At 44.9% G+C, this 16,226-nt stretch overlaps 1 protein-coding gene across 2 annotated transcripts; it reads right to left on the bottom strand.

Annotated features, from left to right (window-relative positions):
• Window positions 1-1,210: 1,210 nt before the first annotated feature.
• UBE2M (ubiquitin conjugating enzyme E2 M) lies at window positions 1,211-14,310 on the bottom strand. 2 transcript variants are annotated; one of them, XM_033169731.1, is made up of 6 exons: window positions 14,068-14,309; window positions 12,675-12,769; window positions 10,106-10,144; window positions 6,801-6,904; window positions 6,041-6,104; window positions 1,211-2,280 (listed from the first exon to the last, which is right to left on the bottom strand). In XM_033169731.1, exons 1-6 carry the CDS (start codon window positions 14,174-14,176, stop codon window positions 2,140-2,142), a joined length of 552 nt encoding a protein of 183 aa, XP_033025622.1. In that variant the 5' UTR covers window positions 14,177-14,309; the 3' UTR covers window positions 1,211-2,139. The 2 variants fall into 2 exon arrangements, with proteins under 2 accessions (XP_033025622.1, XP_033025623.1); XM_033169732.1 differs by lacking the exon at window positions 10,106-10,144 and having other exon boundaries at window positions 14,068-14,310.
• Window positions 14,311-16,226: the final 1,916 nt, after the last annotated feature.

Raw genomic sequence — 16,226 nt, forward strand, 5'->3', positions numbered from 1 at the left:
CTTTGGTTGTATTCACCGTAGCACGTTCCTGCTACAATGTCCCAAGCATACCAGCCACACTTCCAACAGGAGTGCTTCAAGTGAAAAGTGGTGCTTGCAAGTATCCCATTGCAGGAAACAGCACCCAAGAATTCAAAATAACTTCTCCAAGAATCTCCACAGAAAGTATGAGCAGAACTTTACATGCAGATTCCTTCATAATCTTTCAGTGAAACCAGTACCATTTCCTCCCTCACACTAGTAGCAAACCAGAAGAGTAGTTACATTGCAACTGAACTTTGCATAGTTGCACCAAAGTAGCTGATCTGAAATTCTCATAGCAGAATAAAATCAGAATTCACGACACTCATCCCTAGACTATACTTGGGAAAGTGTTCGTATCTGTAAAATGGAAAGTAGGGAGAACATTATGGTTGCTGTGCAAAATGGTTAACAGCAAAGAAGTTTTAAGTATGTAAGCTGCAAATGTATACCTGGGAATAAGCCCCACTCAATACAGGAATTGCTTCTGTGTAAATATGCAAAGAACTGTGGTCCCAACGCTCTATGTAGACAAATCCAAAGAGTACAAACACTTCTTAGCTGTGTATCATGCAGCAACTGAGGGCCAGATCCAATGCAAGGAGCTTTGAGCACAGACGTTCTGCAAGCAGCAGCGCAAGACGTACCACACAAAGGTTAACTGTCAGAGCAGAAGACTGTTTGCGCTAGGAATCACACATCTTTTGTGGGACATTTGGATTTGGCTGTTGCACTCTGCTGAGAGGAAGGCTCTTGCTGACAGAATAGCTGTTGCCTGAGCAGACTGCCACAAGCAGCATCGCCCTGAATCTCTAGAATCTCGCTCATGGAGAGAGAGATCCAACCGTTGATTTGCTTTTAATTTTTGAAGGCGCCCTAATGCAGAACTGAACCAAGTCTTCAAAGGAGAAACGAGATGGGGAGGTGAAGTTTTTCCACAGGTGTTTCTATAGCCCCCCTCTTTGGCACACACATCCAGCTCTCCCCCTCCCCTTCCTTCCCTGGATCATCTCTGGTTTCCAGCAATGCAAGAAACAGACAGAATCTGCTTGTCTCAGCGGATGGCACATGGGGGGCTGAAGAAAACTGCATCCTATGCAAGGCGTTCCTATGGACACTGGATTTCACTTTCCCCTCCCCCTCACCAGGGCAGAAGGAAGCAGAACACAAGAGAGAGGCAATGGGCCAATTGAGTGCGCTAACATTCCCCTTTAATAACCCGACACACTAGAAGTACAGTGGCTTTATTTTGGCCAGGGGCTCGCAGGAGTCACTGGAGAGGCAGAGAGTGTTCGTTGCTGGGCAGGCCCTGGTGGACACAGTTGGGAGACAGCGATGCCCCCCATTACATTTTTACTACTACTACTATTATTAGCACTGGTTGTTTTGGTTGTGGTTTTTTTATTTTTCCTTAAAAACCAGACACACAAGTGAGTTGATTCTAAAAGGAATATTCCAGGCCTGACCCAGCCTCCCCAGAGCCACGGCGCCTGGGGCAGGATGGAGATGGCTGAACACCCCCTCTCAGCCTCCCAGACTCACCCAGCCCTCGAGAGCCTCCCTTGTGTAATAAATAGTTACGCTCGGAAGCTGTGGTGCCCAGCAAAGGAGGAGGAAAGGAGAGGCAAATGGCCTGCGGATCATGCAGTGCAGTTATACCACACTGCAGGCAGGGGGTACCAGAGCACACAGGGAGCCTTCTGTTCTTAGCAGCAAAACCACAGCCCCCAGAAAGGCAGACGGGCACCATCATGGGGTCCCACACACCCAGCCCCATGGGACAGGTGGCTACCCCAATGCGGTGGGGCATGGCAGAGAAGCAGCAGTAACCTCACCCCTCGCCCCGCAGCAGCACACAGGGAGAGTGGCGAGAAAGGTACGAGGGTTTAGTGAGGCGGCAGCTGCTGGGGCCCCAGGATGGCAGTAGGGGGGGGAGGAAGGCGAGCAGGTGGGCGAGGAAGCGGGGAAAGGAGGATGGAGGGGGCCTCCTGCCAATTCCTGACTCCTGTGCCCCCCTTGGTGGCTGAAGGCAGCGGTGTTGGCAGAGTCCCTTAGGAGAGCTGGAAGGGAGATGAAGGGGCATGGGGAGGGCAGGTTTGTGCCCGGAGCCGGTCAGTTCTATTTGAGGCAGCGTTCAAAGTAGGTGGAGCCAATGTAGCCGCCCCGCATGGAGCGCTGGACGTTCTGCTCAAACAGGCGTCTGTTGTTCTGGAGGACTTCAGCAGCCTCTTTGTTCAGGGGGTCTTCAGGGTTTGGCTCCTGCAAGGAGGGAGGAAAAGCTCTATTATTAAATGCCAAAGAGATTTGCAGCACCTTCAAAGATAAGGACTTGTTATGACACAAGCTTTCATGGAGCACAGTCCACTTCGTCAGATGCAAGATTAAATGCCAACCCGCATTTCTGTTCTGTTACCAGTTCACAGAGCTGCCTGGGGCTCACTCAACTCTTTCCCCCTGCCCATCACAAATCCCCATTTCCATACTGGAGTGCAGATGCCTTACTCATGGTCCAGAGCAGGGACGGAGAATCCCTTTGAGCAGGCAGGGTGGATCCAAAAGCAGCCATCCTTATGTGGGACACTTTTAACGAGTGGGCAAAAGCAGCCACCCCTACATGGGCCACTTTTAACTGGTGGGCAAGTCAATCCAGCTGTCAATCACCAGTCAAATGACATCAGGTGGACCAGTGTTTGCCAGGAAGAAGCAGGGCTTGCACTGAACACTGAATTTGAACTGCACCCAAGTCCCACTGCAAAGAAACAACAGGGAGTGTGCTCTAAGCCACGCACTCCCAATTGTTGCTTGTCAGAGGAACTTGCATTTGGCAGTGTTTAAATTCAGAGCTGAATTAAAGTCCCACTCTTGGCAGTGATCGGCTCCACTCAGGAACTCCTACTGGGAGCTGCCAAATGGAGCTTATCTCAGCAGAGCTAACTTTCAGTGCTGAATTCAAAAGGCACCAAGCACAAGCCATGCTTGCAATGGAGAAAAGCAGGAGTGCAATCGAAGGCTCCTGGTTGTTCCTTTGCAGACAAGGTTTAGCTACCCAACAGTTAATGCCTCTCAACTTCAGGTGGATGGTCGCTGAGGAAAAGCAGTATCTGAAGTGGAATTAGGGACCCTGGAGCACCTAGTCTGGCACAGAGGTTGGAGATTCCCCTTGCCTGTTCTAGGAATAACGAGAGGAGCTTCGGGAAAGACAGCTGGAGAAGTGAAAGATAAACATTGAAGCTAAGGCACATTTAAGATTGGTGGGCTAAAACAAGAACTGGGGGCATCACCACTTTTAGTATAATTATTCCCACAGAACTGCAACTAGCTAAAAAGGTAGCATTCAACTCCTGCATTGAGGAGCAAGAAGATCAATTAGCTGGCAGATCAATCCAGACCCAAGAGTAGGCCCACCTACAGAGAAAAACCATGCAAGTTTAATAGCAGGGTTTCACTACATGCTCTGCAGCAAGCCAAACATTGTTTGATATCTTATTAACATCATCTGCACACCATTTTCATCAGTGTGGCTGATGCCCAACTTCTCCTGAAGGATTCCATTTCCTCAAGCAATTTCCCTCCAATACGAAGGAAAATGAAGGCATTCCCTAAAGCCATGCCTTGGATAAGCAGCTAGAAAAGACACAACAGCTATAGCAGCCTATAGAGAAGTCAGCATAATCAAGTGGCAAAGCCCTTCCCCTGCGACCATCCAACAGTCCCCCGGGTTCTGTCTCTAGTGAATCACATGAAGTGGCCTTCAGTTTCAGTGATGAGAAGAGGCTTCCAACCTCTGGGTTTGCATTGCTCCAGGGGCTGAGGTTCTCTTGTTTTTATAGCAAGCCCCCTCTTTTTCCTTCCCCTCTCCGTCAAACAGAGAGAACATTTGAGGCTATCCTAATGTAGCATCACCTTCCAGCATCACCTCTTACACTTAGCAGGGAGGGAAATACAAAAGAAAAGGAGTGGGGCAAATTAAGTCCACAGAAGCTTCTGAAAGGCTTCATGCAAGGAACTTTGGGGGGGGGGATACATCAGCAAGCGTACAGAAGTAGCATAATAACCTCAAGCAACCTCAGCAATGATCACAAATGTAGGAACTGATGTATAGCCACACACTGTGTTTCTCCATTACATTGGCACTTTGCCTCCTGACCTCATAAAGCACTCGCAGGGATGGTTTCCAGGAGAGGCTTGAATCTGCCTAGAAACAGCCCACACCACCTGAGAGATTCCAGCCTCTCACCATGAATCTGTCTCCTAGGAGACAGTGTGCTACACCCTCTTCCTCTACACTCTTTGGACACAAGGTCAACCAAGGCTTTTAGAACTACCAGGGCACATGACCTCAAATGTTCCTCTGCCTCTCACCCTGCCAATGAGAGTTGTAACCAAATAACTGGGTCAGTTTCAGCTTCCCCATTCCCTGGAGCAAAGAAGCTCCAAGCCTATTTGATTTTTTAAAAAATGGTCACCTCTCTCCAATTCAGCTCCAAAAGCACAGAATAGACCAAAAAGCATAGCAAGTCTGGGTCTGGAGTTATGAGACATTATGGTATATCATTTTGCTTTCTGACAACTATGCCGGGAGGGGCTACGACAACAAGATCTACAGTTGTCAGAAGGGTTGAGAGACACAACCCAGTGCCAGCTGTATTGCAGTCCGCGCAAATCAGGCTGTATAAAAAATGATTTAGATGCCTTAAAATGGCAAAAACCTTTTAAACCTGAGCTTTTTAAAGGTTATATTAAGCACCCCTTTAAAATAACCTGGTTTTTCAGAATACAATAGAAAGAATGAATGAATAAATAAATAAATAAATAAATAAATAATGATGTAATACAAACAGGTCTTTTAAAGTTGGATCCCCAATTAAAAGCAATGAATTAAAGCTTAATTTTCTATGTAAAAGTATAATCCAAGAACAAAAAAATGTGGGTACCTTGCAGACCAGCATTACAGGCATCATTGCTCCTGGAATGTATTTATTGTATGCACGGTGAGTATTTATAGACTTTCTGCCAAGTAACTACCACCCTTTGCATACGGAAAGTTGGTGATACTTGGTCACCAGAGAAGTAATTTGTATATCCTTACACATGTATAGAAAGCTAAACAAATCTACTTAATTTTACAAACTGTCCCTGATTTAAGGAGAGACTGGAATTCTATCTATACTTACCTAAGAGAAAACCCCATTAACATAGCAAGACTTGCATTTTAGTAAACATGCACAAGACTGCACTAACAGATTTTATAATGGAAAATGCATCAGGGGGTGGATGACGGGAGGTTTCCAGATTATGCTCCTGGGGCTTCATCGTATTACAAACAGGTATGTTTTCACTGTTACAACCACATATTAGTATCATAGCTCTCAACTTTCCCTTTTTTGCGGGAAATTCCCTTATTCCAGCACCGTTTCCCATTGCAAAAAAAGGGAAAGTTGACAGCTCTGATTAGTATGCGTAACTGTTTAGGAAGGAAATAAATGTATTAGGAAGCTTAAACAAGATTTTAAGTCAGTGCCCTTCAACCATGGTTTCCCAGATGTTACTGGACTACCGTACAACTCTTATTTCTCGTCACTGGCGAAAATGATTGGGGAATATGGGAGTTGCAGTCAACTGGCATCTGGTGACACAAAGATGAAGAACACTGGTTTACGTCAATCTACCCTGGATCAGAGGCTATCAGAGCAAGGCCTCCTAACACTTCTTTGCCAAAACTGTCAAGTACACTGCTGTGCAAAGGCAAATCCCAATCTCAAGCTATTCTTCCAGACTGACAGACAGCACAATACACACATCCTACCCAAGCACAACTATATAAACCCAAAACTGCCTTTACTTTATGCATACCCTGTCTCACACTAACACCCACAGAATCATCAAACCAGTGCTGCATTTCTTCTACCTTCAGTGCCATGTGTCTCCCATTCCTACACCCACACTTTCTGCTCAGCCCCAAGTGAGGAAAGACATGTTTCTTTCTGCGTTTTCTACTTTCAACTTCACGTATACTCACCAAGAAGAGATACTGCAGGCCATAAATTATAGAGTTTATTGTTAGTACAGGCTTCCAGTCCTCTCTGTGTGTGAGAGAGAAAAAAGTGAGTGTAGGGAAAGGAAAACCTCCCGAAAGGAGTAGTAACAGCAGAACGAAGTGTAGGGTAGGATTCAGGATTTATTTATTTTTTTGTATTTTATCTTAAGTCAAGTCACATTGAGATGTTTTTTGTATAAGGCAAACAACAAATGTCATAAATAATAAGATCACTGTGTGAACTTAGAGCCACACTGCGCCAAACGGGTTGAAGAAGCAATTTCCCTAAGGACCAGGACATTATGTTTAAAATCTTAATGCTTGAAGGGGCATATAGTAGAATATTACCAAAACATATTGGAATAAAATTCTTAAACCCCATTAAAAATAGCCCAAGGACAGACCTCAGTACTGTCAAGCTGGTTCCAAACTTTTACTCTCCTTGGGTCTCATTTGTTTGTTCACATCATTGCAGTTCTATCAAAGTCCTGCAAATCAACTGGTTATTATTATTATGAAGGCAAAAGCAGGGAAAGTTACTGATGACCCAAAATGAAAATAATGTTTTCATATCCAATTGAAAAATAAGTTAGGGTAATCAACAGGGAGACATAGTGACGTGATGATGCTTGGCATACATGGTTACTTTATAATTTTACAGATGTTTACCGACAGCTGCAGAAAAACAATATATAGAAGCAAATGAAATATAGGGCTTAGGACAGCAGAGCAGCCTCTGTACCTGAGGATATTTAGGCAGACATTGCCTTCTAGGTCTATGTTGGGATGATACACCATGGTCTCACACTTCACCTTGGGTGGGTCATGTGGGTATCCTTGTCCCACCTGCAAATGAAATACAAGAAAAATAAGAGCTGTTGGCCTCCTTGGGTTGATTATAAGACATTCCATAATGCACAGCAAAACCTTAAGATTGCTAGTCACAAAATCCTGGACACACATAAGCCATACCTAGCAGATCAACTTCTCTTGTACCAACAAACTAATTTCCTGACATGGTATCTTATCTTCATATACTCTAGGTTTTGCAACTTGTTTGCCCTAGGTCACAGGGTGTAGAACCTGTAAGAATCCTTATCTTGTTAAGACTACAACCCCCATCAGACCTAGCCAGAATGCCCAATGGTGAGGAACAATGGGAAGTGTAGTCCAGCAATATTTGCTGAGTGATAGGTTGCCCACCTTTCCTCTAGGCAGTTTGTCCTAAGGACATGCAAATACAGTTGTACCTTGGAAGTCGAACAGAATCTGTTCCGGAAGTCCGTTCAACTTCCAAAACATTCGGAAACCAAAGTACAGCTTCTGATGGGCTGCAGGAAGCTCTGCGGGAGTCCCGTCGGACGTTCGGCTTCCAAAAATAGTTGCAAACCAGAACACTCACTTCCAAGTTTGCAGAGTTCAGGAGCCAAAACATTCGAGAACTAAGCTGTTTAAAAACCAAGGTATGACTGTAATCAAGTCATTCCTTGAAGCACTTAATGCACCATCTTCTATTAGAAATCTCTGGTATCTCTTATTCATGTGTGCTGGTTCCAGAAGCAAACAGGTCCTTCTATAGACCTCAGAATGCCTTTCAGATAGTAATTGTGTATATTTATTTTGTCAATTGCCTGGGGGATATGACTCAAGGATCGTATAAATAAACATTTTTAAATAAATAAAAACAAAGAAACTGCTGTGGCTGAGTTGCTGAAACAGTGAGATTCAGATCTTTGTGAGTGGAGACACTGAGAGGCTCCAACAGAAAAGGTGAAGGGAATAAGCCCAACATGCTCTCTAGATACAGGAATCTATGTCTGTTTTAAATTAGGTTGAGAGAAATGCTTCCGATGTCTTCAGGAAAGAAACAGCTTTAAAATCAAATTTGATAGCTTGATAGGATAAGGCACCACCTTGGTGACAGATTTTATTGTGGCTTAAGCTTCAAGAACCAATGGGCTTTTTGGGACATGGATTGCGGAGACCCAGGAACAATCCCTCAATCAACCAAGCAGCTCCATGGGTGCCTTATGACAAGTAACCAGCACCCAGCCAGGCCTATCCCACATGGCTGTTACAATAATCAAACAGCAGGTGAGGGAGGAAGAAGAACCATGCGTGACACCCTGAAGGGTGGGATAAAAATATAATTATGGCCAACATTTATGCATCGAGCCCAATTGACAAACGAAGGGATATCTTGGGGCCCACTCACAATTATGAACACCCTCACTACATTTCTAGAAACTTTCCAGGGTTCTTCCCATTAATGATGCCTTTAAATAGCCATGATTAAAGCTAGTTTTAATTGTTTACATTTCATACTTTTGTCACTTTCCCCCTCTAGTCAAGAAAGATGAACGATTAGCAGAAAAACCCTTCACCATGGCTGGCAGCCCCTTTCCTAACTCCTCTACATCCTCATCAGAACTCCTAATTTCTACTGCCAGCTCTGGTTCATTGGGCAAGATCTCAGTACATTTTAAGAATTGCCAAGACAGTGCAGAGGCCTAAACAGCACCGAGTTTCTTTCCTCTTTCACCTCCAAGTTCAAAACAAGCCAGGTTCCTTGCCAAGCTACACACCCAACATTTTTCTTCATTTGCATCATTTATGTCAGAAATGGCCCTGACATGGAGAGAGAGGATCCACCTTGAGCACTTTTTATTGGAAAGGCAGGGTTAAAAAAAATAAAACTTCTAACAAAATAAATAAATAAATAGAGATGGTCAGAGCTGTAAAGAAACATTTCAGCTACCCTTTTGTTTTGATTCATTAGTAGCCTGTGTGCTCACTGATCTTCTCAGAACTGTGTTTTTTTTAAAGTGAAAAGGAAAGATTAAATGAAAGCAAAGATTGCAGGGATGCCAGGTTCTGAGCCATGGAATGTGCACCCCAGATAGATTAACTCAAGACCAATGGGGCTAAACACTAGGTGCTATGAGATACCCCAATTTGGAAGCAGGTTTGTTTTAAAGTGAGAAGAACATCCTAGATCACTTTTTTTAAAAATCTGGTTTCTAAACCTCATGTTTTGGGGGGCAGGGAAGTTTGAAAACGCAAAACAATGTTTACTAGATGATCAGAAGAACCTGGGCAGCCTTTCCCTTCTATGTTTTCAGATCGCAACTTCCATCAGCTCCAGCCAGCATGGCCAATGGTCAGAGATGATGCAAGCTGTAGTCCAAAACATTTGATGGGCAGCAGGCAGAACAAGAATTCCCACAAGGGCTCCTCACTCCAGCCCATTCCTTGGCTAAAGTCACTTCAAACTCTAAAAAAAAATTTAAGTTTGGTAAAAGCAACAACAGAAAAAAAGAAAAAAAAAGCAGCCCCAAAATCCCAAACAATGCATGTAGTTGCAGAATTTATTCTACACAAAGGATAATTTCTTCAATTTATAAATCATTCAGCAACCATGTCTTCAAGCACAGAACATCCCCAGTTTGGAGGTTCTCTAAGCAGGAAGTCTTACATGAGGCAACAGCCCATTTAGGACGTGCCTTCAATCCCTCCCCAATCATTCTCCCTTGGTTGTTGTTTTTTATTTTTAAAAATGTCTCTTTCCCATCAAGTTGTTTTCCCTGAACCAGGCAGCTTTGAGGCAGAAAAACAAGGACAAACCCTGTCCTGCTGCCCCACCCCATTCCTAGTCATGCTTGGATCTATGTTTATAAAATCAACCACAGGGTTCTGCGTGTGCCCAAGAAAGCTCAGGTGCTCCCAGAAGTAAAGTCAGATTTGGGGGTTGGGGAAGCACACAATCACACTGTACCTCACAATGAACCAATCTATTGCTTCCTCTCCCTTCCTGCCCCCTCTGCCCCAATTGTTGGTACTTTTACTCGTCTACATGGCTGTTGACATAATATACCGGTATAACCTCTTATAACTAGCCCAAGAAAAAAAGAGTGGCTAAAATGCAGTGAAAAGCAGGCAGCTTGATTGTGTGCCAAGACAAACTCCTACAACCAAACATATACCTCCACCACACCACCCTGTTAAAAGCCTGGGGCTTGGACAAGAGAAAACAGGGAGGTTACTTACTTTAAAACTGAAAACGAATTTCCCACCTTTATAGAAGCCCTGCAAGGCAAAAATTTAGACATTTAAAGCAACTTTGGCTCCATATAAAAGAGAACAAAATTCACCTTTTTGGGTGGGGGAAGGCAAGTTGATGATAAAACATTTTAATCAACTCTAGAATCCCTCATCCAAACCGTCAAAATTGAATGTGTACAGCAAGGTGATTAACGCTTCATAAATCTCTGCAACTTTTGCATACCCAGTATTCTGGATGTACAGCTAATTTTCCCAAACCAGAAAACAAAATGGTAAACTAGTTGGGAAAACAGGCGTGGATGGAAATTCTGATGCGCTAAAATGTGTTTATGTGCACAGAAGCTCAGAAGAGAGACTTTGAACCATAGGACAGTGTTTAGCAGAGGTGCTTTTTCTCTTATTTTCCACCATCTACCAACACTTATCAGTATCCTTGACTGAAAAAAACCCCTTGTCTGAAAATGCAAACAAAGATTCTCAGGTTTTTAAGTTGAGGCTTTCAGTAATGGCCAGCACTAATTATCACAGATTACTACTTATTGTGCCACCCCAGCAGGGCTCCAACTTTCAGTGCTTGCTTCAGATGGTGGAAAGCAACAATGAATGGTGACTCATGGGCCCAGTTTTTGAAACAGTAAATATACAAAAGGCAGCTTCCTCCTGTAATTTCCACAAAAACATGAAAACTGAATGTGCGCCTATGTGACACCCACTCTGAGGAACCCTGGGCGTTGTTTGTTTGCCATATCACCATGAGGAAAAGGTACATTCAGAAAGAAGTTTTCTGAAATGAAGTGCTAGCAACAGCCATCTCAAAATAGGAATCAAGCCAAAGATGTTTTGTGTACCAAGTTTATCATATCAGCCAATACTTGAAATCTGTGCAAATCAAATGCCAGATTTGATGGTCTGTGGCCCAAAGTCAGTTACACATAATTAATCTCCGTTCATCTCACAGCTCACATTTTAACCTGCCACATGCAGGGTTACAATGCCAAACCCACAGGTAGAGGAAAAACACCACTGTCTTAAGGTTTAGTACACCTGTGCTCAAATCAACCACTGCCCAAGAGAGAACTGCAGCCAGAGTATGTGTATGTAATTGAAATTGCAAGCAGCACTGCCTGAAAAAAAGAACATGCTGAGGAATAGAAGGGAATATGGCCAATTAGTTCTGGTTGCATGGAATTAGCTAAACCAGGAGAGTCTGCACACTTCTTGAGTACAGCAAAGGCCTAGGACAGGAAAGATGCACTGTAATTCTTCTTGATCATTTGAATAACACACATATGAAGTGTATAAAACATGCTGAACTCCCCTTTAGGGACAGCATGCCAAGGCAGATAAAGAATAAGCACTACAAAATGCTAAGGTATGGTTAATCTTACCTCTCGTGCTGATAAAATATATATTGCACTAATATGGCTGTATTAAAACATTTTATCCTTTCTTTTGGGGCTAACAGATCTCCAAGGTGGCTCAATGTGAAAAATTAAACAATCAAAACACACAATCAACTACAAGACAGGAAAAACAAAGTAACAAACAGCAAATTAAATAAGCAGTAGAAATGTAAGTCATTCCTTGCAGACATTAACAGATATAACAGGATTTTAGAGATCTTGGCTTTAAATCTAAGAATGAGGAGCAAAGGGGCAGACAAGGAACCTTCCCACAGGGTAGAGGTGATGTTGTCAGACTACAACTTCCATCATCCCTGGCCACAATATGGAAGTTTTAATCCATCACCCTCTGGAGAACCATAAGTTAATCACCCCTGCTAGAGAGAGCATTCCCACAGCCAAGACTCTTCTAGATCGTAGACAGTGCTTCTGAAAAAGATCTTTTAAAGTGTGGGTAGCTTCATGTGATATTGTTGGACTTTGGTATTCTGGATCAAGGAAGCTAACTTGTGCCTCCAAAATTTGTAAGATGTCAAAAGTGCAGTAAATAAATTTTTTTAGATAATACCCACTTACTTGGCATGCATTTTGTACCTGATATTTTAAGTTTTGGGAACATCTCAATTATTTTACCTAGAAGCAACAAGCTGGTAGGCACAGAGGCTGGGCAGGTAGATTACAGCCTCCATGGTACGGAATGAGGATAATAGGTATAGGTATAGGTAAGAAAGAGGTCAAGATAGATTTGAAAATAGGAAACATAACAGAATTCTATGGGAGAGGGAAGGATGGAGCATCCCTGATCACTGGTGTCAATTAAGACACAGTCCTTAAGCAATTCAAAATGCCACCACAGCCCTGACTAGAAACATTTTTAAAAAGTAGAAAATAGATTCCTTGCACAGGTTTCTTACACAGGCAGAATAAAAGAAGAAAAACAGCCAGATCTTAGAATTTGTCAACCTCATGGTGTTGGATATCATCTCCTGTCAACTGATGCAAGAGTCCTCCCTGCTTTAGCTGTACCATAGAATTGTGCTATTATGCAATGGAGTTTCCTGGCACGCCCACCAGGCCTTTCTATGGTGACAAATAGAATGGCAAGTCCCAGCAGAGTGTCTGGCTACATGACTCCTCTCCCTACCACTTACCTCATCAGGGCAGATAACTAGTTTGAAGTTGAGGAGGTCATCCTGGTCTGAAAAGTCTATTTCGCATGTTTTCGGCAAATTCAATTCATTAATATCTGGGAGGAAAAGCAGAAGTGGTCAGTTGCAGGGACAGACTACTTTGCGAGACTGGTGATCAGGCCAAAACCAAAATAAACTTCCCACTTTTTAAATCAAAATCTATCCCTATCCCTTTTTTCCCAGTGGCCTTGCAAGCTTTGTAATATGCTGAAATGAGGTGCCATTTCATTTTTTTTTAAATTAGAAAAAGAGGGCACAGAAATACCATCAGCTCCCTGGTCACAAGGCAGGAACAAAAGGAAATGCTTCCTTCTGAATACAAGTCCATGCTAGCATGTTGGAAATATAGATCTATAGAATCGTACGCAAAAATTAAAAAGAGCGACGGGTGTGTATGTACAAGAGCTGGCAACTACCTATGAGTATTCAAACAAGGAAGGGGACCTGAAGATTTGTTTCATTTTTCACTCTAAGACAAAACAGGGGAACGAGCTTATTTTAAGAACTATATACTTAGTTCTGTTAGATGGGGCCAAAGGAGAATGAGGTTCAAATTCTTGCTCAACCACTAAGCTCTCTAAAGATGGCCTCTCTTAGTCTGTTTGAAGTCATAGGTTTGCCATAGGGGTAAAAATGTGAAGACACAATGGGTGCCACCCTGAGTTCCCTGGAGAAAGACAGGATAGAAGAAAAACCAGTAATAAATAAGTAAATATATAGTCTGAGCAAGGGCACAGCCCAAGGACTCAAACGAACACAAGACCACCTTGGGCATGAGAGAGTGCTTTGGCATCATCAGCCAAAGAGGCACCACGCATCCAACACCTCCTCAGGCTTGAATTTCAGAATTCAAACCAAGAGTATGTACCCCAACATCTCTTACCCACAGTCACTTAAAGACAGTGGGCACTCTCCAGTTCCAAGTTTCACCTCTGCCACTCCCTTAGGCAGCATTTATCGTAGTTTGAACAGTGGGGGTACAATGCTCTAAAAATAACAATAAAGAGGCAGTATTTTGAAAGCCCGCCCAGTTCTGCAACACTAGTCATACTGGCCTACTAACAAAGCAAGTGAGCATTCTTTATCAGCAGTGCATAAACTATTTTAGCTTCTTCTTCTCTCCCCCCCCCCCATTGCAAGCCCCTCATATCCCCAGGAGGGGCATCGTCCTCTTAAAACATTATTCACACTTGCTGGGTGCACAAAACATTATTCTCACTTGCTGTGTGCACAGAGGCCACGTAGTAGAACTGATCTACAGCCCAGAGTGCCTATTATTATGCGTGTTTGTGTGATGGGGAAGGCAAGGTACTTTCCCCCCCCCTTTCTTTCCTTCCTTTCCCCCCTCCCCAACCTTTCTGGATGCGGAGTTGCGCGGCGGAGGCTTTCTTGCTAGAGCCCTTGGTGCCGCCGGCCGATTCCTCCTCCTTCTTCTGCTGCTTTAACGAGAAAAGCTTGATCATCCTGACTGGCTGGCGGCGGCGGCGGCGGCGTAGGGATGGCTGGCTGGTCTCTCGCCCTTCCGGCCGGGGCCTCTCCCACCCGGCTACCGAGGCCCGGCCTGGCCCGTCTTGTGGGGGGTGAGGGAGAGGGAGGGAGGAACGAGGGGGGAGGAGAGAGAGGGGGGGAGAGGGAAGAGGGGGGCGCCGGCGGCGGAGGAAGCGACTCCCGAGGCCTGGCCTGGTCTGGCCCGGAGTGGCCCGCCGGGGGCGGCCGGGAGGGACGGGGCGGCCGGGGCGGGGATGGAGGGGTGGGAGAGAGGGAGGGAGCGGGGCAGGGAGAGGAGAAAGAGCGAGGGGGAGAAAAGAGAGAGAGAGGAGAGAAAGAGAAGGAAGGAGCGAAGGGGCCAAGAAACAGGGGCCGCCCCGCCTCAGAGCGCCGCCGCTTTTCCCTACTGCGGGCTCGGTTCGTGCGTGAGTGTGTGTGTGTGTGTGTCGGACGGCAACGGACAGCCCCCTTCGGCCCTTCCCGGAAGACTGTCGGCAACTTCCGCTTCACGCCCTCGAGCTCCTCCCGCCGTCTCTCCGGAAGCACTCGGGTCCTCCCGACGCTCGCTCGAAGCTCTCGGAACTCTCCGGAGCAGCCCTCGGTGATTTCCGGCTCCTCCTCTTCTTCTCTTTTACCACACGGCTCATGGTAGTGGGCGGGGGGGAGGCCCCGCCCCAATCCCAGCGAGCCGGGGGTGACGAAACGGCGTCGGCGATTTCCGGCCGGCGTTCGGGCTCCCAGCATTAGTATTCTGGGGCTCGAAAGGGCAGCTCGACGGGCACGTCCGGCTCCCAGTAGAACGCGGAGATGCTGCTGGCTGATCCGTGCGAAGAAACAACCCCGCCGACCCCGAGACAATTTTCAAGCTTCCGTTCTGTTCTTTAAAACGTTACCGGAGGCGAATGCGACGGCAAAGCAACGATCCCTCCCCCCTTCCTTTCTGCGCTATGCACGCTGCCCCGCAAGAAGAGGCATCCTTACCACAACCAGCAGTAAGGGAATAGCGTGGAACTCCCTTGGTTTTTTGTCCCTTTGAGCCGCATATGCGAAAGCGGCGGTTCTCTGCCAGCCGCGCCGCCGCCTTTGTGCATAAATAGGGAAGGAGTTATGTCCCCACGGGTGCAATCCTGTCCACCCTTGCATGGGAAGAAACTTCGTAGAAACCCATAGGCTTTATTTTCGCGTAGTCAAGCGTGGATCAGCTTTGCACTATCGGTACGTTAGTTTAGCACGCAGTTGCCTCTCCGCCCCCTTTTACTAACCGAAATCTTATTTCCATCAATTACATCGTTGAGGAAAATCTCCGTGTTCGCATGTATTGTAATTGATGCAAATAAAAGGGAAGGAAAATGCCTCTTGCGTGCCGTTTGGAATACTTCTAATGCGGGACCCGCTCCTTTTTCAATAGCTTCCTGCTGCTTCTTAAAAGAGCGAGGATATTAACAATTTTTAGTATGAAAAAAGCTTTGATCCCATCCTGAATAGCAGAAGCAAAACTCTTAAACTTAACTATACTTTTATTACCACCACCATCGGTTTCTTGGCACAGAAATTTAAAGTTTGTACAAGATCTTGTATGCATTAACAGCTGTCTTTTCAACAAGCAAAAAATTAATCCAAGCAATTAGGGAACCAATCACCCACTAGTGTGATGTGTTCCAGAGCAGGTTATTTTCAAACCCAGAACTCATTTTTACTCCAAAGGTGCATTTAGGGACCTATTATTTTTTTGCCAGGACCATTAACTCAGTATCTTAGAGTGCCTTCAACCTGGCACACACCAATCTCAATTTAGAAACCCACTAAATTCAGCTCCCTCCTAACCTTAACCCCTCCCCACGTTCATTAACTTTAATGCAAGTTTGTTCAGATCATATTTATGACCACCCCATAAACTGCCAGGAAATCTCACTTTGGCACTTAAGCCACACTTTCTCAAGAAACTGGACATAAAGTCAAGACTCCACAGGATCAATGTCATCTCCTGTAGGACCAAATCTGGATCGCAGAACATTCCAAAAGAAT

Source organism: Lacerta agilis, chromosome 14 (assembly GCF_009819535.1).
Source record: "Lacerta agilis isolate rLacAgi1 chromosome 14, rLacAgi1.pri, whole genome shotgun sequence".
NCBI classification, from domain to species: domain Eukaryota; kingdom Metazoa; phylum Chordata; class Lepidosauria; order Squamata; family Lacertidae; genus Lacerta; species Lacerta agilis.

Excerpts from the sequence above, each read along its gene's own strand:
- UBE2M (XM_033169731.1), bottom strand. The coding sequence starts at position 14,176 with ATGATCAAGCTTTTCTCGTTAAAGCAGCAGAAGAAGGAGGAGGAATCG. Across the intron at positions 10,145-12,674 it reads TAGTTATCTGCCCTGATGAG|GGCTTCTATAAAGGTGGGAA; the intron begins GTAAGTGGTAGG and ends TTTGCCTTGCAG. Across the intron at positions 6,105-6,800 it reads GTCTGCCTAAATATCCTCAG|AGAGGACTGGAAGCCTGTAC; the intron begins GTACAGAGGCTG and ends TCTCACACACAG.